Source organism: Entelurus aequoreus, linkage group LG20, assembly GCF_033978785.1.
Source record: "Entelurus aequoreus isolate RoL-2023_Sb linkage group LG20, RoL_Eaeq_v1.1, whole genome shotgun sequence".
NCBI lineage: Eukaryota > Metazoa > Chordata > Actinopteri > Syngnathiformes > Syngnathidae > Entelurus > Entelurus aequoreus.
This window is the reverse complement of record NC_084750.1, coordinates 28,633,545-28,658,571: the sequence shown is the minus strand read 5'-3', so window position 1 is coordinate 28,658,571 and position 25,027 is coordinate 28,633,545. Positions and strand designations below refer to the sequence as shown.

Genomic DNA, 25,027 nt, shown 5'->3' with positions numbered 1-25,027 from the left:
TTTTGGAACATTTTCCTTGTTTTATTTGGCAAGTTGAAAGGACATGGCGCCAGTATGCTGTTTTTTTTTTTCCAAAAAATTACTGGAAAAGATAGAAATGTAATTTGTCTCTTTTATCCTTTTATTAATCGATTAATCGAAGTATTCAGCCTGTTGTTCACTATTCTTTATTTATTTTAAATTGCCTTTCAAATGTCTATTCTTGGTGTTGGGTTTTATCAAATTCATTTCCGCCAAAAATGCGACTTATACTCCAGTGTAGGGTTGGGTATCGAGTATCGAGTATCGATTGGAACCGGGACTAACTTTCCGATTCTCCCGGAATCGTTCAAAAGTTTAAATTTCGATTCCTATTTTCGATACCAGTCCGCCGACCGGAAAAAAATATGTCCGCCGAACCGGAAGAAGAAGCCGCTGAACACCAACGAATAAGCGCACACCGCCGGAAGTATTAGCATAGCCGAGCGAGTCAGTCAAGCTCAAGCATGGATAGCGGGCGTCGGCGGTCGTAAGTGTGGCTTTACTTTACAAAAAAAAATGAAATAACCGCGAAATAACAGAGCTCCATGTCCATCAAGAAACGAGTGGAGAGAGAGCTGCAGATGGACCAGGACGTTCCACCGATACTTATGTCTGACGACCCTGCTGCATGGTGGTGGTCCGGTGGAACCAACAAAAGACTTATCCTTTGCTGTCATATCTCGCTTTCTCCTATTTATGCGTTCAAGCTTCTTCCACACCCAGCGAACGTGTATTTTCCACAGCAGGAGACACTATCTGTCCAGAACGCTCACGCATCCTGCCTGAGAAGGCGGATATGGTCATTTTCCTAAACAAGAACTGTCTCTGATTTTATACTGTACCTGCTGCTAATCTGGACTGGGTTTTGCAAGTTGTTTCTTATTGTTTATTTGCTTTTCTGCACCAGGTTAGCCCATCAGTGGGAGCACGATAACATTTTTAAGTACCTGCAGCATCATACACTTGTGTGTGTAAATGTGTTTTCATGAGGTTTCCTGCAGCATCATACACTTGTGTGTGTAAATGTGTTTTCATGTGGTTTCCTGCAGCATCATACACTTATGTGTAAATGTGTTTTCATGAGGTTTTCAAAAATAAAGCTCTCTTGAGGAAAGTGTACCCATGGGAAAATGTATTCATAATTTATAATATTTATATTCAAGTTCATAGATTTTATATTTATATTCTAGTTGAAATGGATGGATGGATGAAAACAGCCCTGTGAGGAATGTATAGTAAAGTTCATAAAAAGTTAATAGAATTAAAATTTGATGGAGAATGTCAGACTATTTCATTCAGAAAGACTGTAGGTTAGCTAGCTCATTTAAAATATCCTAAACTTTTTTTTGACCCTGCCTCTTAAAAGAATCGGGATCGAGAATCGCCAGGAATCGGAATCGAAACAAAGAATCGGAATCGGAATCCTTCAAATTCAAACGATACCCAACCCTACTCCAGTGCGACTTATATATGTTTTTTTTCTTCTTTATTGTGCATTTTCGGCAGCTGCAACTTATACTGCATACTCAGAAAAATACGGTAAGTTTTTCGGTAAGTAGAATCACAGCTGAACTGGACATTCGAAAGTTCTCTTGCCATTGCTCTGGCACGACACACTCGTTGACAAACATATCCCACCAGGCTGCCGTTCTTCCAAGCCTTATCCGAAACCGTCGCTCAACATTGCTATGTTGCCGTCTGAGATGTGTTGTATCCGAAATAGCTGCAATCACGCGTTTCCTTCTCTTAAGATATTCATGTGTGATTTCCACAAGCGTCTGTACATGTAGAAGAATGAGAAACACGGGCATGTCTTGATGACTCGCCTCCATCTTTCCAGTGGTTAGCTCCGATTTACGAAACCAGTTGTTATGAAGCTGGCTGTGGTGCGTTCTTTCTGACGTCACTTCCTGTTTGGGGCGCGGTCTTTCTGACTTCACTTCCTCTCCGAACTCAGTTTGTAAACGATCAATGAGTCCATACAAAGCTAAGAGCCGGAGATTCAAGAAATACATGGCACGCTTACCTGTGTAAAACATTATCCAAGGAGGGGAACATTAAACGATAGTTTAGTGTGGCTGACATGGGGCTTAGGCTAAATAATTATTAGTTTAAGGAGTTATCCGGCTTAATGTAGACAGGGCCTTAGAATGCATAAAAAAAGAAAAATATATTGTCTTACATAGGGATAGTGAGTAATAGGCACAATTCCCCCCAAAAAGTGCAGTTCTAGTTCGGACTAGTCACTATAGACATTGGATTCCAATATTAGCATTAAGATTTAAGAATGTGTTTGTATGTAAGCATCCACCAGTAGAGAGGTGTGTGTGTGCAAAGCAAAGTCAACTCTGTTACTTTTGGTGTGGCCATTCAGAGGCTAAGCACATTAGGTGCTGATAAGAGTGAAGAAGTTCACCTCACCATCGCATTCTCTGTTTACCCACTTTCCGTCTCTCACCTTGCAAGGCCACAGAGAGCGAGTGGGAGGTAACGAGCGAAGAGGTCAGTAGGGAGTGCTTGAATACCTTTTAGCCAAGTGCACAACACCATGACTGAAAGTGTGACAATTAAACCTCCACACTGTAGTCCTCCCAACTCAAATCCCTCGTCAAGGTTTAGTACACAGATACAAGTACAATACAAAGTGCAAAAATGAGCGTCAAAGAATTTGTATTTAGGAAGTAGATAGCTGAAGTATGCTGCTTGGTGGGTCCTTTCAAGCGAAAGTGATACATGGGTGTGTGCTTTCAGGTTAATCACTAATGCATCACACTGAACTGAGGACAAAGTCCACACAAGCAGTCATGTTATGAATGTGCTGCTCTTTCAGGGTTGCCCACAGAGTCTAAAGGTCTTGTTGATTCGATTTCCTCATTTCAGGGATTATACTAAAGCTGCTGTGGGTCAAATGTGAGAAAACGTGTTTTATATTGTTTCACGAAAAAAACAGATTTCTGGCTCTGTTTGCTAGTGAAACCTTTAATGGTCAAATCTTTTCCAGGGTCGAACTGTGCCCATCTTGATAGAAGTGAAAATGCCTAACTAGTACATTCATGCAAGTGATAAAGACAACTTAAAAGAAAAGACGATAGATTAATGAAATCACTTCCACTTCAAACATTTTTTATATATATATATTTTTTATATTGTAGCGTCCCGGAAGAGTTAGTGCTGCAAGGGGTTCAGGGTATTTGTTCTGTTGTGTTTATGTTGTGTTACGGTGCGGATGTTGTCCCGAAATGTGTTTGTCATTCTTGTTTGGTGTGGGTTCACAGTGTGGCGCATATTTGTAATGGTGTTAAAGTTGTTTATACGGTCACCCTCAGTGTGACCTGTATGGCTGTTGACCAAGTATCCCTTGCATTCACTTGTGTGTGTGAAAAGCCGTAGATGTTATGTGATCAGGCCGACACGCAAAGGCAGTGCCTTTAAGGTTTATCGGCGCTCTGTACTTCTGCCTACGTCCGTGTACCACTCCGTCAGCGGCGTTTTAGTCATAAATTTTACTTTTTGAAACCGATACCGATAATTTCTGATATTACATTTTAAAGCATTTATCAGCCGATAATATCGGCAGTCCGATATTATCGGACATCTCTATTCTCAATGTAACCAATACAGTAAACCATGACCAGGACCAGAGGTCAGTCACTATTAAGGTTCATAAAAATAATAATGATTATAATAATTTATTATCTTTATTATTATTATTATTATTATTATTATTATTATATATTGTTAATATTTTATTTATAGAGCCCTTTTCAAAAACTAAAAAGACATTTTACAGCAGAGGTCTTTAAAAGGCGGTCCGCGGAGGTATTGCAGGTGGGTTGTAAAATATTTAGTACATTGGATTTGTTTACATATATTATTTTCCACAAATGTGGTTTTTAAATACACATAATTAACATTGATCCAACACACTATAGAGTTGTTTATAAACGGCATTGGCAAGGACACCCTACTCACTGTACCTTGCAGTTTTAAAATAAATAAAAACATGAAATAACTATATTGTTGTGTTCATGTTAGCATTTAAGATGGCTGGTCACCAGCTCACGATTCGTGCTGTAGTTACCAGGTAGGGACTAGAGCTTTAGTTGCCACCTGTCGATTAGAGCTGTAGTTGCCAGCTACAGTGGCATTTTGACTGGAATGGAATCATCATTATTGTCATTGCACGAGTACAACAAAATGTTATCAGCACTAACCCGTTAAAGATTAGACAAACAACATTGTACAGAGTTGCAGAACAGGAAGCCCCGTAGAATGTGGGAAAAAGGTTGACGTAGGGGTGAAGTGTCTTGCTCAAGGACACAACGGACGTGACAAGGTTGGTAGAAGGTGGGGATCGGACCAGGAACCCTCAGGTTGCTGGCACGGCCACTCTCCCAACTGCGCCACGCCGTAGTTGCCAGCTGTTGATTAGCGCAGTAGTTGTCAACTGGCAATATGAAAACAAATGTCCAGCTAGCGATTAGTGCTGTAGTTGCCAGCTAGCAATTAGCGCTGTAGTTGCCAGCTTGCGATTCACACTCTAGTAACCAAATACTGATTAGCGCTATAAAGTTCAAATTTGAATGACAATAAAAAGGAAGTCTAAGTCTGTAGTTGCCAGCTGGCGATGTGCAAACAAGTGTCCAGCTAGTGATTAGTGCTCTAGTTGACAGCTAGCGATGTATATACTAGTTGGCGATTAGCACTTTAGTTACCAGCTAGCGATGAGCGCTCTAGTTGCCAGCTATTGATTATCGTCGTAGTTGTCAACTAGCAATTAATTTGCCATGTAGCGATTAGTGCTCTTGTTGCCAACTAGCGATTTGCACACTAGTTGCCAGCTAGCTATTAGCAGTCTAGTTACAAGCTAGCAGTTAGCGTACTAGTTGTCAGTTAGCGATAAGCACGTTACTTGCCAGCCAGCAATTAGTGCGGCAGTTGCCAGCTAGTGATTAGTGAACTATTTGCCAGCTAGTTTTTAACTGCACTACTGCTATTATTTGAATATCTTACCTTTATGGCCAGTTTAATATAAAACTGGTATTTTTACTAGATATATAAGTAGGGGTTTCTTGGCCTGGACAATGTTGAAGGTTACAGGGTAAAAAAACAAATACAAGTGTATTAGAAAGTAAGTATAAAAAATAAAACCAAAAATAATAAAGAATAAATGCAGTTTAAAATGCATACAGCAAGGAAGATTAAAATGATTCAGATTGAAATATTATAATGTAATGTGTTACTATATTCATGTCATTATGTTTTGTCGTAGGGTTTGGCAGCATGAACACGTCCTCTTCCGGTCGGAAGACTCCAGTGGACCACGGTGTCCAGATCCGCTTCAGCAATGAATACAGCGAAAGGCAGCCTGGCCCCAAACCCAAGACCAAGTCTCAGACCTACTCCAAGTACGGCGTGGCGGTCAGGGTGCAGGGCATCGCGGGACAGCCATACGTGGTTCTGAAAGACGGCAAAGAGGGCGACTCGTACGGAGTCCAGCTCAGAACTCAGGACAACTCTGGCTACAGCAGCCTCCCCCGCAGGAGGGAGAGGGGTGAGCCAACAACACGGGGAGCGTATGAGGAAGGGGGGCAAGGAGGCGCGCTACGCCGGGCCCAATCCCATGGATCTCTCCTGGACAGGGAGGGGGGTGCTGATGATGAGGAGTTCCAGCTGTCTAGGCCTCCAGGGGATGGTAAGTCTGGTAGCTATGGCAACCTGGACAGCGGGCTGGGAGTACGAGGAGAGCGAGAACCAGCTCAGAATGCCTGGGATGGTTCTTATAAGGCAAGACTCAACGGCTCAGTGGGGTCGCTAGCGAGTGACAGCCAGGCCTTCCCCAATGCCCCCCAGCAAGCGCAGTCTTTCAACCGACTGGTCAACAGGTTTGATGACGGCCGAAGTGGAGGTCAGCAGCGAGGCGTATCTCCTTCCCGCAGTCCCAGAGCTGCGCCTCGACGCAGCACCGCCAACCATTACACCTCACCTTCGTCCTCAACTCACAGCAGCCCGGCACGCAGCCAGAGCACTCACGCTAACCTTCCTGGATACCCGGGTAATAAGCGGACGTCAGCAGGCAGATACGTTGCCGTGGATACAGAGCCACAAGTAAGAATTGCCTACTGTGTTGACCTGATTATCCACCTGAGAAACAGTTTGTTTTTGGTCCAGTTACACATATTGGAAAAAAGTAGCCGTGTTATGCAAAACACATATGTCCACTGCAGGAGACATTATTACACAGTATACTAGTAGATTACAATTGTTCAACTATATCAGATTTTCATTGATCACTATTATCTTCAAGCTAGCACAATAAATCCTCCTACTGTTGTTTACTAACTTGGTGACAACCTTTGAGACAAGTTGGTCTCCCACTGGCAGCGTTAATTTACACAGCAGTTATTAATTGGATTTTAGTCATAGTCTTTTGACAAAAAATTATTTTAGTTTTAGTCACATTTTAGTCATCTAAATTGATTTAGTTTTAGTCGACTAAAATCCTCAACATTTTAGTCCACTAAAATTACAGTACAGTATTTTACGGACCATAGGGCGCAGCGGATTAAAAGGCGCACTGCCGATGAATGGCCTATTTTCGATCTTTTTTCATACATAAGGCACACCGGATTATAGGGCGCATTAAAGGAGTCATATTTTTTATTTTTTTCTAAATTGAAAACACTTCCTTGTGGTCTACATAACATGTAATGCTGTTTTTTTGGTCAAAATGTTGCATAGATTATGTTTTACAGATCATCTTCAAGCCGCTTTCTGACAGTCGCTTGAGGATGCGCTGTTTTGTGGGTGGTCTTATTTACGTGGCTCACATTCGGCAGCGTCTTTTCTCCGTCATCTTTGTTGTAGCGGTGTAGCGTGCAAGGACGGGCGTGGAAAAAGTGTCAAAAGATGGAGCTAACTGTTTTAATGACGTACAGACTTTACTTAAATCAATAACGGCGCAGCATCTCCTCATCCGCCGGAAATGTGTCTCGTGAAAAACTGTCCGACTGGAACTCTCTAATAACTAAAGTTCCCTGGGTGAATAATGTAAACTCTATACACCGGTATGTTTTAGCGCTTTCATGGCGAGTTTACTGACAGATATAAGTAAGAACTTTACACTACTTTATATTAGAAATGGCAACAGCGGAGGATGAATGTCCCATAACAAGAAGATAGAGAAAAAGAAGAAGCTAAGGCATCGTCACGTTCAGAAAGGCGGATGTGCGCAATTTTTCAGGACTTATGCAGATCCCAAATACAGATCAGCAGGTACCATGAGGTAAGAAAAGTTGCTTTTGCATAATATTGCGAAACAAAACGGCAGATAATATATCTTACCTTATACACACACCATAATAATACTCGTATGTTGAAGCGCAGTTCAATCCATCAAGCGGTGCGGGTTCATAGCTTACCAAAGTCGTACTAAAACATTTTGATAGATTTTTGAGTGCCGTGTGTAATGTTCTATATTTTCAATGGAACATATAAAATGTTGGTGTTGAAGCGCAGTACAATTCATCAAGCAGTTCGGTTTCATAGCTTACCAAAGTCGTACTAAAACATTTTGATAGATTTTTGAGCGCGGAGTGTAATGTTCTATATTTTCAATGGAACATATAAAATGTTGGTGTTGTTTACTTGAGTCATATTGCAGTCTACACATATATTTTGTGTGTGACTGCCATCATAGTGCAGTCTACACGTATCTCTTATGTTTGACACTTATCATTTCAACATGCACCAAATAAAATAGCTTCGAGGTCGGTAAGCAAAACCAGAATTATTCCGTACATTAGGCGCACCGGGTTATAAGGCGCACTGCTGAGTTTTGAGGGGGAAAAATTATTTTAAGTGCGCCTTATAGTACGGAAAATACAGTAATTTTTGTCGACTAAAATATAAATTATAAAACCTAACGCATCTTTAAAAAGTTGTTTTGAAACCCCTATTATTAAGGTTATTGCAGAGCATCTCAAAGAATAAATTCACAACAATACCTGCACTCCATGAATATATCAATAAGTACATTTCACACTAACCTTACTGTGTTATTTTATTTGAAATTAAGAATTTTTTCCAAATGTTGAATAATATATGACTAAAATGGTCATATGAAGAAACAAACTAGTTTTATTCTATATTGTGTATAACTACATTGACCAGGGTTTCACCTTAATGTGTTTGATCGTGGCAGTGCCCCATGGCAAATATTAGCCGCCACACCTTAAAAATTATGTTTTTTTTACGAGAAAACAAATGAAAGTAATATAATGTATTGTAGCGTCTAGGAGAAGACATACAAAGTCTGACACTCTTTTTAGTTTTATTGCCAATCTTATGCTAACAACCGGCCCAATTCCAACAAGTATTTCCTTTCCATCTCCATGTTTCAATCCTAGACACACAACAATACTTCCTTATTTTTCGCCAACATGGTGTGTTCAAGACCATGGGAAAATTAACATTGTAACACACTAACATACACATCAACACTAACAGGTAGTTACAGTATGAATCGATATATCAGTGTTGGCGCTAGGAATTTTCAAAATGGGGTCCCAGGGACCCAATCAAGTCATAAAAATGGGATTCGACAGTACATTTTTGGGGTCCCACTTTTTTGTAACCACTTTGAAAACAAATAATAAACGTATGCATTATCCTGTTATATCTCACATTCTATATTGTCTTTTGGAAAAAGGTTGTCATAGATGTTACTTAATTCCATACATCCATCCATTTACTACCGACGTTACTCAATTCATTAAAAAAAATAATACAAAAGAAAACACATTTTTATGCATATGTAAATTTATTCAGTTATAAACATGCATTCACTTTCTTCTTTCCTTCATGGATCTAAACTTTTTTTTTAATGTTGTTTTTTTGTTTGTTTGTTTTCTGCCCTTTTTGTCAAAGAAAACTGTTTTTTTTATGGCAAACACACAAAATATGCTAAATCTTCCACAAAAATTATTTTTCAAAGTGGAATATTTGATGTGAAGTAATCAGAGCCTTGGATAGGTCAATAATTCATAAAAACATAGATTTTGATTCAATATTATGTATTGAGCAATGACTGTTTTAAATAAAAATAAAAAAAACAGCTTTGTTTTATTAGTCAACATTGCAACTTTTTCAAAATTACATTTCACCTGTAAGCTTTTTTATTCCACTTTTGTTATGTTTTTGTTCATTTTATTAGTAATTATAGAATGTACCGTGGGCCTATAAAACATAGCTGCGGGCCACAACTGGCCTCCGGGCCACACTTTTGACACCCCTGCTATAGATAATAAAAAATTAAATCTGATAAGTCTATCGATAAAAAGCAAAGCCTGGCGACGCATGCGCGTTTATCATAACGCACAGTCAGCATCTCTGCTTCAGTAAACAATGACGGTGATGACGTCACTGTCAGCGATGGGAGCGAAACTTGCTAACTTGTCAGCCATTCTCCAAGAGACTCCTTTTGAACACTCCTCGCACATTAACACTTCAAAAGGCACATATTTTCCCCGTTTGTTGACCTGCAAAGTATGTTTTTGGGGTGTAGGAGTCTGGTCGGGTGCTGGTTAGCTTAAGCTCCATCCTCCATCCTCGAACAATGTCGATCCAGCGGGAGATAAAAGTGAAGTTTCCATGGACTCACAAAGACTAAAACAACTCATTTACTGGAGACATAGCACAGGATGAAGTTAAAAAGGTTGACTTTCATTACACTCACCTCAATGTTTACCATGAAGTCTTTCTTTTGACAGCCCCTCGCGGTAAAGTTGTCCAAGTGCAAACTGAGGCAGTATTTGTGATTGATAAACCTTTCGGCGAATCAAAATTTAAGAAATTGTACCGGAAAGTTCATTACTTTGAAAACGACCAATAAAAACGCGGCGAAGGCAGGGTCGGTTAAAAAAAAATAAAAATAAAAATCCGCGTCCCAGCCATGCGTGGACTTTCGAAAAAGCCACGTCCTTTCTGATTTCAAAGACACAAAAAGTGCGTTAATGCCAACAGTGTATATAGTTTATTATTTACGCACTATTATGGGATGTAACTTATCAAATGTCAATATTATCACGGTATTAAGGCCACGATACGATATTATTGTGGTATATGTCCCAAAATTAAAAATTAAAAATTACTATAGTGTGTAAAATGAAGTGCCGGTAATGTTTAGGATAGAGCAAACTCATCCATCAATCCATTTTCTACCGCTTGTCCCGTTCAGGGTCGCGGGGGTAGCTGGAGCCTATCTCAGCTGCAATCGGGCAGAAGGCGGGGTACACCCTGGACAAGTCGCCACCTCATCGCAGGGCAAACACAGATAGACAGACAACATTCACAGTCACATTCACACACTAGGGCCAATTTAGTGTTGCCAATCAACCTATCCCCAGGTGCATGTCTTTGGAGGTGGGAGGAAGCCGGAGTACCCGGAGGGAACCCACGCAGTCACGGGGAGAACATTCAAACTCCACACAGAAAGATCCCGAGCCCGAAACTCACTGACTATAAATGAACACAAACGTAATACTAAACTGTTCTAGAATAGAATAGATCTTCATTGTCATTGTACATTGTACACCGAAATTGCAAGCAAACCCATTAGTGCAAATTTATCATCTTATTTATTACTACAAACATGAATTTTTAAGTGCAAAGAATTGTGCAGGCACATCCACTGTTTCAAGTAAATTTTAATATGAACTTACAGTTGCGTTTCTTTAATAGGAAACTGCACTTTTTTTGGAATTTTGCCTAGCGTTTACAATCATTATAAAGACATGACGGGTTGATTTTTTTTTAATGCATTCTAAATATTCAATATATTCGATCAAAAGTCAGCTTACAATGGAGCCTATGGGAGTCGTTCAATTCTGCCTAGGGAGCCCCTAAAACAACATCCAAACACCTCCATTAAGGTTTTCTATACACGATATAAGTACAGTCGTGGTCAAAAGTTTACATACACTTGTGAAGGACATAATGTCATTGCTGTCTTGAGTTTCCAATAATTTCTACAACTCTTGTTTTTTTTGTGATAGAGCACATACTTGTTGGGTGTTTCAACAGGACACTGACCCCAAACACACGTCAAAAGTGGTAAAGGAATGGCTAAATCAGGCTCGAATTAAGGTTTCAGAATGGCCTTCCCAAAGTCCTGACTTCAACGTGTAAATGCTGAAGAAACAAGTCCATGTCAGAAAACCAACAAATTTAGCTGAACCGCACCAATTTTGTCAAGAAGAGTGGTCAAAAATTCAACCAGAAGCTAGCCAGAAGCTTGTGGATGGCTACCAAAAGCACCTTATTGCAGTGAAACTTGCCAAGGGACATGTTACCAAATATTTACATTGCTGTATGTATACTTTTGACCCAGCAGATTTGGTCACATTTACAGTAGACCCATAATAAATTCATAAAAGAACCAAACTTCATGAATGTTTTTTGTGACAAACAAGTATGTGCTCTAATCACTCTATCACAAAAAAATAAGAGTTGTAGAAATTATTGGAAACCTAAAACAGCTATGATATTATGTCCTTCACAAGTGTATGTACATTTTTGACTACGACTGTAGATATGTTATGTAGTAACGGGCACATTTATAATAGCATTGCGTTTTTACGTATTTTGATCATTGTAAGCATATGCGGTGCGTTAATTAAAAAAACATCATGTTTGCTTTTTTTTTTCATCACTGATTTCTGTTGACTGCAGACTTAATGAGAGCCAACAAACATGATCAAACATCACTTACTGTATAAGGTATGCTGTCATTAGGATGCCAACTGCTAGGATGTTCATATATTCCCGTTTAGACGAAGAATGTCTCATAAACCCTGCGAAAAAAACGGGGTGGGGAACAACCGCTTGTCCTAAATGGCTATCAAAGTGTCCTAACTTGTCGGATTATATACTTGATCATTTACTTTTTAGGTGAGAAGCAGGAAGCAGTAGACTACTCGATGATGTGAACATAGGCACACGCGGAAGTGATCACGTCGCGTTATAAATAGTTTGTCTGCGTTAGAGCTTATAATAACAATATCATTAACACTTGGTTACGAAATGTAAATTGAGTATTGTGAGTGTTTTTTGCATGGTTATTAATGATTTTATGGCCGAAATAGCAGAGCTCTCATAGGCTCCGCTCTAAGCTGACTTTTATTCACCTTTATTTAAAAAATCCATCCGACATTGTGTCTTTCATAATGATTCCGGACGATAGGGAACATTTAAAAAAAAAAAAAAGTGCAGTTCCCCTTTAAAGTGACAATGTAAACATTCAGTGTAACAAATGTAAAACAATAATCTTCACTTAAGTGTCTTTTAACGTTTACTTTCTGAGAAGCAGTGCACATGTTTACATCAGTCTGGAATATGCTGTTTCTCAGAAAAAAATAACTTTTAATGATGTAAATACCTCACAAACTATTGTTTGGCTTCGCTGGCTTCAAATATATTTTCTGGAGGACAGTTTATGAGGTAACGACTTGTCCAGGTTGTACGCTGACTTCCGCCCGGAAGTCAACGTGCCTTTGTTTTGATTAGTTATTGTCCTATTGTAGTTAGCGGAAAATAGGCCGCTGACTAAATAGGCCACCTGCTGGTTTACATATATACATCTCAGTAAGTGTCTCATGGCTGTGTGTTTGGACTCTTAAGAGTAGTATTTTGATCTGTGTCTTAAGGTGACTCCTGATCTTTTGTTGGACCAGAGTGCAGACATGAACAGTGAGGAGGAGCAGACCATGCAGGCGATATACAGCATCCTGAGAGAAGGGTACAGTTGCCCACTTGACATATTTAAACTCTTGTATGGCTGTAGAGAGGTGGTCTTGATTTTCTTTTCCCACCTTAGCACCAACGAGAGCGACGTTTCCATCAAACATAAAGTCAACATCATCTGTCAGAGGATGCAGAGCCTTCAGGTTAGCTCCTCCCTGGAAACTCTTCACCCACTTAAAGATTTCTGACACAACTTCATCTTTACCAGCACAAAGAACCGCCCCCGGACTTCACGAGAGAAAGGAGGGAGCTTGAGAGGAAGGTGGCGGAGCTCCAGAGCGCCTTGCGAAACGAACGGCGGGTAGGTGGAGGAGACACTCAGATACTAATGGAGGTCTCCTTGAAAGCAGAACAGCAGCTCTTACAGTTGCTTTGTTCAAGTGTTTTTGTCTTTATAACAACCCTAAGGAGGGCTTTGGATACTGTGGAGTGGGCTTCAGATTAATCCACAGATTAATCCCTTAAATCCTCTGGCCTGGTCAGAGGTGCACACACACACACTCACACAACACTGCAATTTTGGTAATGACTACTTACATATTGTTTTAAAGAAGTTCTTAATCTCTAATAGCCCATAAGAACTTAATCCCAGCTGCATATTGATCTTTGGGCAGTTGCCCAGGCAGCTTTAACATTTGCTAAAAGCTCATTGTTTACGCTTCAAAGCTTTCTCAAGTCGTTATTCATTTATTTATCATCTCTGCTTGTGTGCAGAGCTCTGTCAGCCAGGCCGATAAAGCGCTGAAAGATGAGCTCGACTCCTGCTTGGATGCAAATCTGCAACTGCAGGAGACGTTGGATTGGAAGAAGAAAGAACTGAGTGATAGCCACTCTGAGTGAGTACCACAGATTTCTTAAACAAACACACTAGGGGTGCAATGGTACAGGTAACCCACGGTACGTTTTGTGGGCGCAGAGAGAACAACTTTTTTTCCTTTCAAAGTTGTTTTATTTTGCTTGTCATCAAAAACTGCATTGTGCAGTACACAAATCATCAGTGGTGTACTGAATACATAAAACTTTTCTTTAAAGATAACAGTTACTGAACAACACATTTTTAAATGGTAAATTGCCTTTTATTTAGAGATGGGTACAGATCACATTTGAACAGATACGGTACCAATCTTGGTACCTGGTAATCGATACTTGCACTCAACAGTACCGATTTTCGGTACTTTTGCGTGTGTTGATAAATTTTAATTGTTTTTGATAATAAAATCTATTTTTTTTATTGAAACCTTTAAAAATAAGTTGATTATGATAACTGCTGTCTAGGATCAGAATCGGGTTTATTGGCCAAGTATGTTTAACACACAAGGAATTTGACTTAGTTCATTGCAAGAAACAAAGAAAAACGCAACAACTACGAGGGAGCACAGCACAGTGCAGTGGCAGTTGGTATAACTTGTTTTATTTAGACATTTTTGACTTTCGATTACAGTTGCAAGTCCAATACATTAGATGGTAATAGTGTATAGTTCATAGTGTGTTGGCTAGTCAGTATATTTTTGCTGTCTTGTCTTTAGTTTCAGCCTAAAAATTGTTGATACTTTAAAGGCCTACTGAAATGAATTTTTTTTATATAAACGGGAATAGCAGATCCATTCTATGTGTCATACTTGATCATTTCGCGATATTGCCATATTTTTGCTGAAAGGATTTAGTAGAGAAAATCGACGATAAAGTTTGCAACTTTTGCTCGCTGATAAAAAAAGCCTTGCCTGTACCGGAAGTAGCGTGACGTCACAGCAGCTAGTATTCCTCACAATTCCCCGTTGTTTACAATGGAGCGAGAGATTCGGAGCGACAAAGCGACGACTACCCCATTAATTTGAGCGAGGATGAAAGATTCGTAGATGAGGAACGTTACAGTGAAGGACTAAAGAGGCAGTGATGGACGTATCTTTTTTCGCTCTGACCGTAACTTAGGTACAAGCTGGCTCATTGGATTCCACACTCTCTCCTTTTTCTATTGTGGATCACGGATTTGTGTTTTAAACCACCTCGGATACTATATCCTCTTGAAAATGAGAGTCGAGCACGCGAAATGGACATTTAAAGTGACTTTTATCCCCACGACAATACATCGGTGACACACTTAGCTACTGAGCTAACGTGATAGCATCGTTCTCAAATGAAGATAGAAACAAAAGAAATAAACCCCTGACTGGAAGGATAGACAGAAGATCAACAATACTATTAAACCATGTACATGTAACTACACGGTTAAAAATTCTCAGCCTGGTAAGGCTTAACAATGCTGTTGCTAACGACGCTAAGGCTAATTTAGCAACTTAGCAACGGGACCTCACAGAACTATGATAAAAACATTAGCGCTCCGCCTACGCCAGCCAGCCCTCATCTTCCCATCAACAGCCGTGCTCACCTGCGTTCCAGCGATCGACGGCGCAACGAAGGACTTCATCCGTGGGTTTGGCGGCAAGCATCGGCTAGGCGTAGTAAGTAGTCCTTGTTGTGTTGCTGTAAGTATTGTACTTAGCCGCTAATACACCGATCGATCCCACCTACAACGTTCTTCTTTGCAGCCTCCATTGTTCATTAAACAAATTGCAAAAGATTCACCAACACAGATGTCCAGAATACTGTGGAATTTTGTCGAAGAAAACAAGAGGTTTTTGTATCTGGTCGATGGGGTACAACCACTTCCGTGGATTTTGTGACGTCACGCGCATAAATCATATCCAAAGGAGTTTTACAACCGGAAGTGTGGCGGGAATTTTAAAATTGCACTTTATAAGTTAACCCGGCCGTATTGGCATGTGTTTCAATGTTAAGATTTCATCATTGATATATAAACTATCAGACTGTGTGGTCGGTAGTAGTGGGTTTCAGTAGGCCTTTAAGTAAATGTCCAGTTGTTATATCTTGTTTTATTATAACAGTCGCATTTGCAATATAACATTAAGTTGCAATTACAGTGGTAAGTCCAAGACGTTAAAGGGCAATATAGTGTGTTTTTTTGTTGTTTTGTTCCGCCCTAAAAAGTGTCAATACTGTAAGTAAAGTACTTATCACGCTCCAGCTGTTTGATTGTAGTTTGCATCAACAAATTCGGAGGTGTTGAAATCGCCATGTGAATTCACTAAAGCTAATCAGTAGCATGTGAATAGTAAAGCCAATGTATATTAGCATCAAGCTAGTGCATTTTTAAAAAAAATGGAGCCTTACTTTACATGAGTTGGCATTTAAAATAGCAATATAACCTGGAGGAAATTTGGCTGTCCGTTTTCAGTGCTGCTGGAGTGATCGCCAAGTGCCAAGGTGCAAAGAGCTGGCTGAGCCGGCAACCGTGCATTACGTTTACACCGGTACCGTAATATGGCACAGTTGTATTTTAGGTAGGACCGACGGCATTACAAAAAAGCGCCGGTATTAGTACCCATCCCTACTTTTATTTCTTGATACATTTGTGCTTCTCACCAGTGGTTCGGCAAGTGGTGACCTAGAATGCAGAGTTTTTAAAAACTCAAACACTGTAGCTTATTTTGAACATACAATAAGATGCAGTTTGAATTTACAGTGGTGGAAAGTAATGTGTGCCAACACAAAAAACAAGTTTAATGATCATTTCAGGAACAAAAAGTTTTTTATCCAAACTAAAAAATGATTCGAACAAAAAGCGTCTGCAGTGTTTGTTAGTACATGTTACATCTCAGGAGTTCAATCAGAAAAAAAACACAAACATAACAACAGACAATAATATTTAGATATCATTTTTTTATTTTATCTTCTGATTAAAGAGGATTTATAAAGCAAAAGCAACTGTTCTTACCTATTGGTACCTGTTTTTGTGTATTTGGGATTTGCATAAATCCAGAAAATTTGAAATCAAACCTTGGAGGCATGACAGAGATCTTTATAAAACCTCATATCCCGCAGACAGAATATTCATGGTAGGTATGGATACATGCTCCTCCAAGCCCCCATAAAATTACATTTGGTGTGCCCCAAGGGTCAGTTTTAGGCACTGTTCTTTTTATTTTGTAAATGCTCCCTATTGGCGGTGTCATTGGAAGACATTAGATCAACTTCCACAGTTATCCTGATGACACACATGCGTACATTTCCATGTCTCCTGATTACACAAGACTAATGGATGCACTTTTTAACTGTATTTTAGATAATAAACCTTGGATGTCGAAATGTTTTAAATGGTAAATGGGTTATACTTGTATAGTGCTTTTCTACCTTCAAGGTACTCAAAGCGCTTTGACACTTTTTCCACATTCACCCATTCACACACACATTCACACACTGATGGCGGGAGCTGCCATGCAAGGCCCTAACCACGACCCATCAGGAGCAAGGGTGAAGTGTCTTGCTCAAGGACACAACGGACGTGACGAGGTTGGTAGAAGGTGGGGATCGAACCAGGAACCCTCAGGTTGCTGGCACGGTCACTCTCCCAACTACGCCACGCCGTTCCAGCTTAACTAGGGCAAGACTGAGATTTTAATTATTGGTCTTGAGGCCCAGAGGGAGAAACTTAGTCACTTTCTCTTAATTCATCTTCGCAAGTGAAAAACTCGGGTGTGATTTTTGACTCTGAGCTTGGTTTTATCCCTCACATAAAATACACCACTAATATAGGGTTTTATCATCTTAAAAATATAGGCAGAGTCTGCCCCATTCTGTCTCGGGCCAACAGGGAGACGCTAATGCATTCTTTTATTACCAATCACATTGACAACTGTATTACCCTGCTTTCTAGTCTTCCTAAAAAAAAAAAAAGTACAAAACCACTACATTTAACACGACAATTACTCCCAAACTCAGCTGCTCGTCTGCTGACAAGGACCAGAAGGCGGGCCCATATTTCACCCATTTCAAAATCACTGCTTTGGCTCCCCGTGTGTTCCAGAATCGACTTTAAGATTATTTTGGTGGTTTTTAAATACCTTAATGGTCTTTGACCTTATTATCTCTCCAAATTGCTTTCACCATGTGAGCCCTCGCGGTCCCTAAAGTCTTCTGGCACCAGCCTCTTAACTGTTCCAAACGTCCAAACTCACCCCACATTTGTGAAACAGCTTGCCGGACGTCCGGGGCTGCAGAGAATGTTCCAATTTTTTAAAACAAGCTCAAAACGTACCTTTTTAACTTGCCGTTAAATTATATTCTTATTAATCTCATAATTGCATTATATTTTTAGCTCATTGTTTATTTGGTATTTAGTAGCTTTTACTGTATATACCACATCAATTTATTTAAATGTATCTGTTTTTACCAACATATCTATTTAATATTGATACATTTTGCTAATTATAATACATCACATTAATATATTTTATAAATGTTATTTCATCCTCCTATATTTTAGTTATTTCCAGCGTTTCCTCAGCGGGGAACCTTCTGCACTGGGAACTCCAATGTGCCGCGGCTACTGTGGTTCTGGCTCATGGGTCCCTTGCTGTGTGCCCTGGGTCAGAGTTGCGGTTGTGGTCCGTCGTCATTTAGCTCCTGGTGCACTCGGCTCCCTAAAATAGTGTTTTCTCACCTCGTTCCTCTGTGCTCAGCTACATATGTTTTTACATGACTTTTAATATGTGTGTATATGGATCGTTGGGGGAGGGGTCTGACTCACTGTTTGAACCTGTAATTATTTGTTTTTGAAAAGTTTTTAAATGTAAAGCACTTTGTGCTACATTTTATATGTATGAAAATTGCTATACAAATATAATTTGATTGATTGATTGATCTTGCCTTCCTTCATCCTTCCGGGAAACGAGCTGTTTGGAATTTTTACCAAGTCTGACGTCTACCGATATCTCCATTTATGGTAAATATTTACCAGAAGAGCTTTGCGCGAGTCCGCCATCGTAGTCCAATGCTGTAGTCCATAAGTACCTTCTTTTTCTCTATCCTCTTCTTGTGGGGCAGACTGGCTCTTATATGCACATGCATCCTCTGCTGTTGTCATTTGTAATACAAAGTCCCCTTTTGGGGTCAGGGCTTTTTTACTATTGAGAGGTAGTCCCTGGCAGAGGTCACCGCTCTCCGAGTGCTTTTTAAAAAATTGTTATTATTACCATGTACTCTTCAGAAACTCTGAACAGATGAAAAGTAGGAAAGTACCTACACTATAACTTACCAACAAGGCCAAAGGAGTGTGATGAATCAGTTATTCATGTACAAAATGTTTACCTTTTTAGACTGACTCAGTTGCGCATTGAAAGGGAGAATGCTGAGGCTCGTATCAGGGACATGGAGGACCAGCTGGCTGAGTTTCAAGATGAACTGAGAAGAGACAATGGCAACAAGGCGGTACAACAACTCACATGATTAATTCTAGATATATATATATATGTATATATATATTTTTGCACCACATTTTAATAATTTAATAAAGAAAATGTTGTATAAATTGAACCTGGCTTGACAAAACGGGTTTTGAGATGTGTCTATCCGGGATGTTTGCAGGACGTGGCGTCTCTTGAGGTGCAGCTGATGGATGTCAGTCGGCTGAAGCAGAAGTTGGAGGAGACGCTCCGGCAGCGAGAGAGGGAGCTGACTGCGCTGAAGGGAGCCCTGAAGGACGAGGTGGCCACACACGACAAGGAAATCGAGGCGCTTCGAGAGCAGTACAATGCTGACGTAGAGAAACTGAGGAACAGCATGCAGCAGGTGTCTCAGGTACACACATAACTTGATCTCATTCATTTGTTCATGTGGTATTGGAACAATAGATACAATATCTAAAAAAATATATATATTCTAAAGGGACAATTCATTAATTACATTTAGACATCAAGTAGAGGAGTCAGTGTACAGCTTTAAAAGATGTATAAAGTTACTATCCACTGAAAATGGGTTAACACACAGCCACTATTGTCTTAAAAACTGGCAACATGCACAAGTGAGTACAATTTAGAGTGACCATGCCCATACTGTGGCTAAAGTTACATGTTGGAATTCAGGTTTTCTTTAACGAACCACTGGTCCCCAGTGCTGGCAGCACGCATGAAACCCCAGACCATGATGTACATAACTACTAAACTTAACAAGACACAATTACCTCTGTTATCACTGGTGTTGCCAGCTATTTAGGCAATACAGTAGATCCCCGCATATTTGCAGATTTTTTTTTGTTTAAAAAACAAACACTTACAATTTCATAGTAGTAACTTAAAGGGGATCTGCACTTTTTTTAATGTTGCCTATTCACAATCATTAGAGACAAGAAGACAGAAGGTTTTTGTTTTTTTCGCTTTCTAACATATAAAAATTGTCTCGTTCTTGGTGGCTAGCAATGCAAGTAATGGGAGCAATAATTGTTGCCTCTAAATCACCTTAAAATGCATTCAAAAACCACCACAATACTTCATTTACATTCTGTAACCTGTATAATAACCAAGCTGTTGCGACATTGTTATTTTAAGAGCGAACACTGAGGAACTATTTTTCTAGCGTGGTAACAAATTGGCGTACTACGGTATTAGCCGTAAAAGGTAACTACGGAAAGAGATAAGCTAGCTTCTACGTCAGCATGCAACACGTTTGAGTTTGTAATGCACAATACGATCGGACATTCATCTGTATAGACTGAAAAACGTGAACAATCATATTGCAGTATCTGTAAAGTATTAGCCCACATTTCATGTTTTGTTTGTACACAGCTAGCTCGACAGCGTATGTACTGTAGTGTACGGTGATGTGCAGCATGTATTATGATCAATAGTATTGTGACTTACAGCCTTGCGATGAGGTGACGACTTGTCCAGGGTGTACTCCGCCTTCCGCCTGATTGTAGCTGAGATAGGCTCCAGCGCCCCCCGCGACCCCGAAGTGAATAAGCGGTAGAAAATGGATGGATGGAGTATTGTGACTTACTTGATGGACAAGTTGTCCGTTTGGTCAATCTGGCCGGGGACGTTTCCAGTTGATTTTGGCATAATTTCGCATAGCTTGGCTCAAAAGTTCCAGATTTGCAGTGCGACCATGTCGCACCGACCTCACTCTGTCTGCTCGAACGTTTCTCCCTCTTCTTCGTGCTGGCTTTTATAAGCAGCCGTTCATCCTCCGTATATATATTTAGCTTCAAAAGTATAAGGTTGTAAATCCTCATTTGTCCAAAAAATAGTCGTCTTCGTTGTCTGTTACCAAGTCTGCCATGATTACAACAAACTTGTTGAAAGTACGAACACACAGTAGATGCCAGAAGTTGGATGTGTACTAATATGAAAACAGATATAAATGCGCCAGAGAAGGAAGTCCCGCAATTCAATACGGTAAATATTGTACATATTACATACTATATTATATATATATATTGGCAGTGTGTATAAAAACAGTTGATGGAGGGTTTTTATCATCTTCAACCCAAACCTGAGACTGAGTGAAAACCCAGGGACACGAGTAGAGTCTAAATTTAAACTGTATTGATTTTTAACTAAAGTAAAGCATAGTTGAAATAAGGAGTAACACAAATATGTTGTCAATATAACATTTCTGAAGGATTTAAAACATTTACATAAAATCTAATTTTAGGATACGGGAATAGGCAACAAATATTTTTACAAGGTAATTGAAGTATTTTTTTTTTTTAATTAAATATGCACTCAGTTCAATGTGCAGGACACTGCTCAATAAAATCATTTCACAGTTCATTTATTAATGCATTTACACATTTGATTTCCTAAATATGCAAAAGTAATCAATTCTGTGTAATGACCCACAAGCTGTACATCGACTACTTCGGTTTTATTTATATCGTTTTGTCCCATGAGAATTTATATTACAAAATTGTTGCTAAAATGTAAGCGATGTCCTCACTTTTGCACATATGCTGATTCGTTTAATGATGAACATTTTCTTTTCTCATCCCTGTCAGTCTCATGCTGGTATCGAAGCTGAGCGCTTGCGCATCAACTCGTCCGTCCGCACCCTCCAGCAGCAGCTGGAGGACTGCAGAGACGAGAGCAGCCACTGGATGGAGCAGTTTCACAAGACTAGGGATGAACTTCGCTCTATTAAGCAAGAGTGAGTCTTGAGAACATTCCTGTTTGTTTTTTTCCCAGAGGAAGATTGTGTCACTCTCTTTGTTTTTGTATTGTAATTTATGTGTACATCTCTTCTCTTTCTAATTTATGTTTACATCTCTTCTCTTTCCTTCTACCTGCTCAATGTTGCTGCATCTTTTTGTCAGAGATCCTCCCAGCAAGCCTGAGGAACTGTGAGAGTTACGAGTTGAGCAGTTTTGTGTGTAGATATGAAAATTAGTAGGTGTACATTCAAGGCCCTCCACACCTGCAATCATCATAATGTTTACAATAAATCAGGAGTGTCCAAAGATTGGCCCAAGGGCTAATTGCGGCCCTCAGCTAATTTTTGAATTGCCCACGGCACATTTTAAAAATACTATTTAAAAAAAGAAAAACATAAAAATTGGAATAAAAGAGCAAACAGGTGTAATGTAACGCAAACATTCTGCAATATTGACTCTAATTACAGGCAGTTTTTTACTCTAAAAGTGCCGTTGCTTAGAAAATAACGTATAATTAATGGATAGATCTGAAGTTGATCTAGTGATTTAAGTGTTAAAAGTAAAAATTATATATATTAATATATGTTGATATGTGACTTTTTAAAACACTTATGAGTGGGGCCCCTTTGGATCTTCAAAGACTTTTAGTCAGATTTTTTTTGTTTAAACTGTCATTTTCAAAAAATAATATTGAATGAAAATCAATGTTGTTATGAATGTTTTACTTATTTATGGCTACAATTACTTCACATCAAATATTCAATTTTGAAAAATGTTGGTTACATAAAAAACTGGTATTTTTGGGGGGGAAAAATGGTCTAAAAAAATAAGCGCTATGGCAACGGATAGGTCTGAAATTGATCTGCGTGGCGAAGTTGGTAGAGTGGCCGTGCCAGCAATCGGAGGGTTGCTGGTTACTGGGGTTCAATCCCCACCTTCTACCATCCTAGTCATGTCCGTTGTGTCCTTGGGCAAGACACTTCACCCTTGCTCCTGATGGGTGCTGGTTAGCGCCTTGCATGGCAGCTCCCGCCATCAGTGTGTGAATGTGTGTGCGAATGGGTGAATGTGGAAATACTGTCAAAGCGCTTTGAGTACCTTGAAGGTAGAAAAGCGCTATACAAGTATAACCCATTTATCATTTATTATCTATAGATATTTAATCACTGAATTAACTGAAAAAACCAATACAATACATATTGTAACCCTTAGGGCTCCCCTCAATTTTGGTGAATGCTAAAGGTCCAAGGGTACCAAAAGGGTCTCTGTCATTAAAGTGTTAAAACTAAGTCATATATATATATATATATATATATATATATATATATATATATATATATATATATATATATATATATATATATATATATATATATATATATATATATATATATATACTTTATATATATATATAATTTGTATATACCGTAATTTCCGGACTATAAGCCGCACCTGACTATAAGCCGCACCAGCTAAATGTAGGGGAAAAAGATTGCTCCATATATAAGCCGCACCCGACTATAAGCCGCAGGGTTTTGATGTGTAATTACCGTAGTATATAGGGGTTCCTGCTACCACAGAGGGGATTGTCGGGACAGAGATGACTGTTTGGGAACGCAAAGCGTCCCATTTATTAACAATAAATCTTTCAATCATTCAATCAAACTTTCACATCTTTGACATGGCGAACAGCATTCGTGCAGAGTACAAATAATATAACGGTGCAAAGTAATACAAAGTGCTCGCCTGTACGTTATCAAAATAACCAGCCTACCGGTATATGAAAAGTCAGTCTTTAATCATTGTGTCATCGTCTTCCTCCTGCGTACTAAAACCACCGAAATCCTCTTCGTCGGTGTCGGAGAAGAACAGGCCGTAAATAAGCCGCACCCTTGTATAAGCCGCAGGGACCAGAACGAGGGGAAAAAGTAGCGGCTTATAGTCCGGAAATTACGGTACATATGGTTTATATATATATATATATATATATATATATATATATATATATATATATGGCTTAGTTTTAACACTTTAATGACTGAGACCCTTTTGGTACCCTTGGACCTTTAGCATTCACCAAAATTGAGGGGAGCCCTAAGGGTTACAATATGTATTGTATTGGTTTTGAAAATGAGAAATATCAAAATGGCCCCCACATGCTTTCTTTTTTTAGTGTGTGGCCCTCAGTGGAAAAAGTGTGTACACCCCTGCCCTAAATGTTCTTTTTCTACAAGGACAAATCACCTCCAGAACGGTGTGGGTGGCCTTATATCGGTGTGTGTTTAGCTACAAAAGGAAATATCGATGACAGGAAATGATGATTTTATTTTCACAATGACACATTTGTTCATTAACCCCTGAAATATTTCATCATTGTCCAATTTAATCTTACTGTCACTCATCGAACATGTTAGCGTTTATACAAGTATGATTAATTGAAGTGTCTTTGCTCGTCTTCAAGACTCCTGCAAGCCCGACTGGAAAAAGAGGAGAGTGAGGATGAACTGAAGGAGCTCCAGGACAGATTCAACACAGTGAAACAGCAGATCCCTGATCAGAGCCAAAAACAAGCTCTTAACCAGGTGCAGAACACACAGAGATTTCATCTGAGGATAGCAAGCTAAGTAGCATGTTGGTCATTTTTTCCACTCAGGAGCTCGAACGGAACAATGCTGACCTGCGTAAGGCAAAGTCCGAAGTGGAGAAGCAGAGGACAGAGTTTGACAAAAAGGTCATGGAGATCATCTCTTTAAAAAAAGCTCACCAGGAACAAGAGGCAGAACTTAATTATGAGATTGACCGGCTAAAGAACCAGTTGCAGAGGGCCAGAGATGACTTAGCCAAGACCCAGGAGAAAAGCAAAAAGGTGAGTAAAAAAAAAACATAAATGACTGGCTGCAACATGACATCAAACTGTATCATAAATTGACCGGAATATAAGACAATATTTTTACAGGCTGCAAAGTCTATAAAGATTTAATTATGCTGGCTCCGAACTAACAGCAGGTCATAACTTTTCTTCCTGTAACATAATTACGGTCTAATTTCTAAGCATTAAAACGCGCGCACATAATGACTTCCTTTAATTGTGTGGCGTTCGGGTCTGTGGGACTCGTTTTAATTTTTTATTAAAAGAAAAATTATACAATTAATTAATTTTTCAAACTGAGACTCACTGACTTTGGCTCATTTTCTGTGAAG

At 39.4% G+C, this 25,027-nt stretch overlaps 1 protein-coding gene across 7 annotated transcripts in view; it reads left to right on the top strand.

Moving 5' to 3' along the window:
• The window catches only part of LOC133636172 (cingulin), a 174,708-nt gene that overhangs the window by 124,021 nt on the left and 25,660 nt on the right, over positions 1-25,027 (top strand). For all 7 annotated transcript variants that reach the window (XM_062029922.1, XM_062029921.1, XM_062029923.1 and 4 more), the window contains 10 exons: positions 5,294-6,129; positions 12,726-12,817; positions 12,896-12,965; positions 13,031-13,123; positions 13,537-13,658; positions 18,996-19,107; positions 19,264-19,476; positions 21,674-21,822; positions 24,288-24,408; positions 24,480-24,692. In XM_062029922.1, the coding sequence (XP_061885906.1) occupies positions 5,305-6,129; positions 12,726-12,817; positions 12,896-12,965; positions 13,031-13,123; positions 13,537-13,658; positions 18,996-19,107; positions 19,264-19,476; positions 21,674-21,822; positions 24,288-24,408; positions 24,480-24,692 (2,010 nt within the window). In that variant the 5' untranslated portion in view covers positions 5,294-5,304. The remainder of the gene's footprint in view (positions 1-5,293; positions 6,130-12,725; positions 12,818-12,895; positions 12,966-13,030; positions 13,124-13,536; positions 13,659-18,995; positions 19,108-19,263; positions 19,477-21,673; positions 21,823-24,287; positions 24,409-24,479; positions 24,693-25,027) is intronic.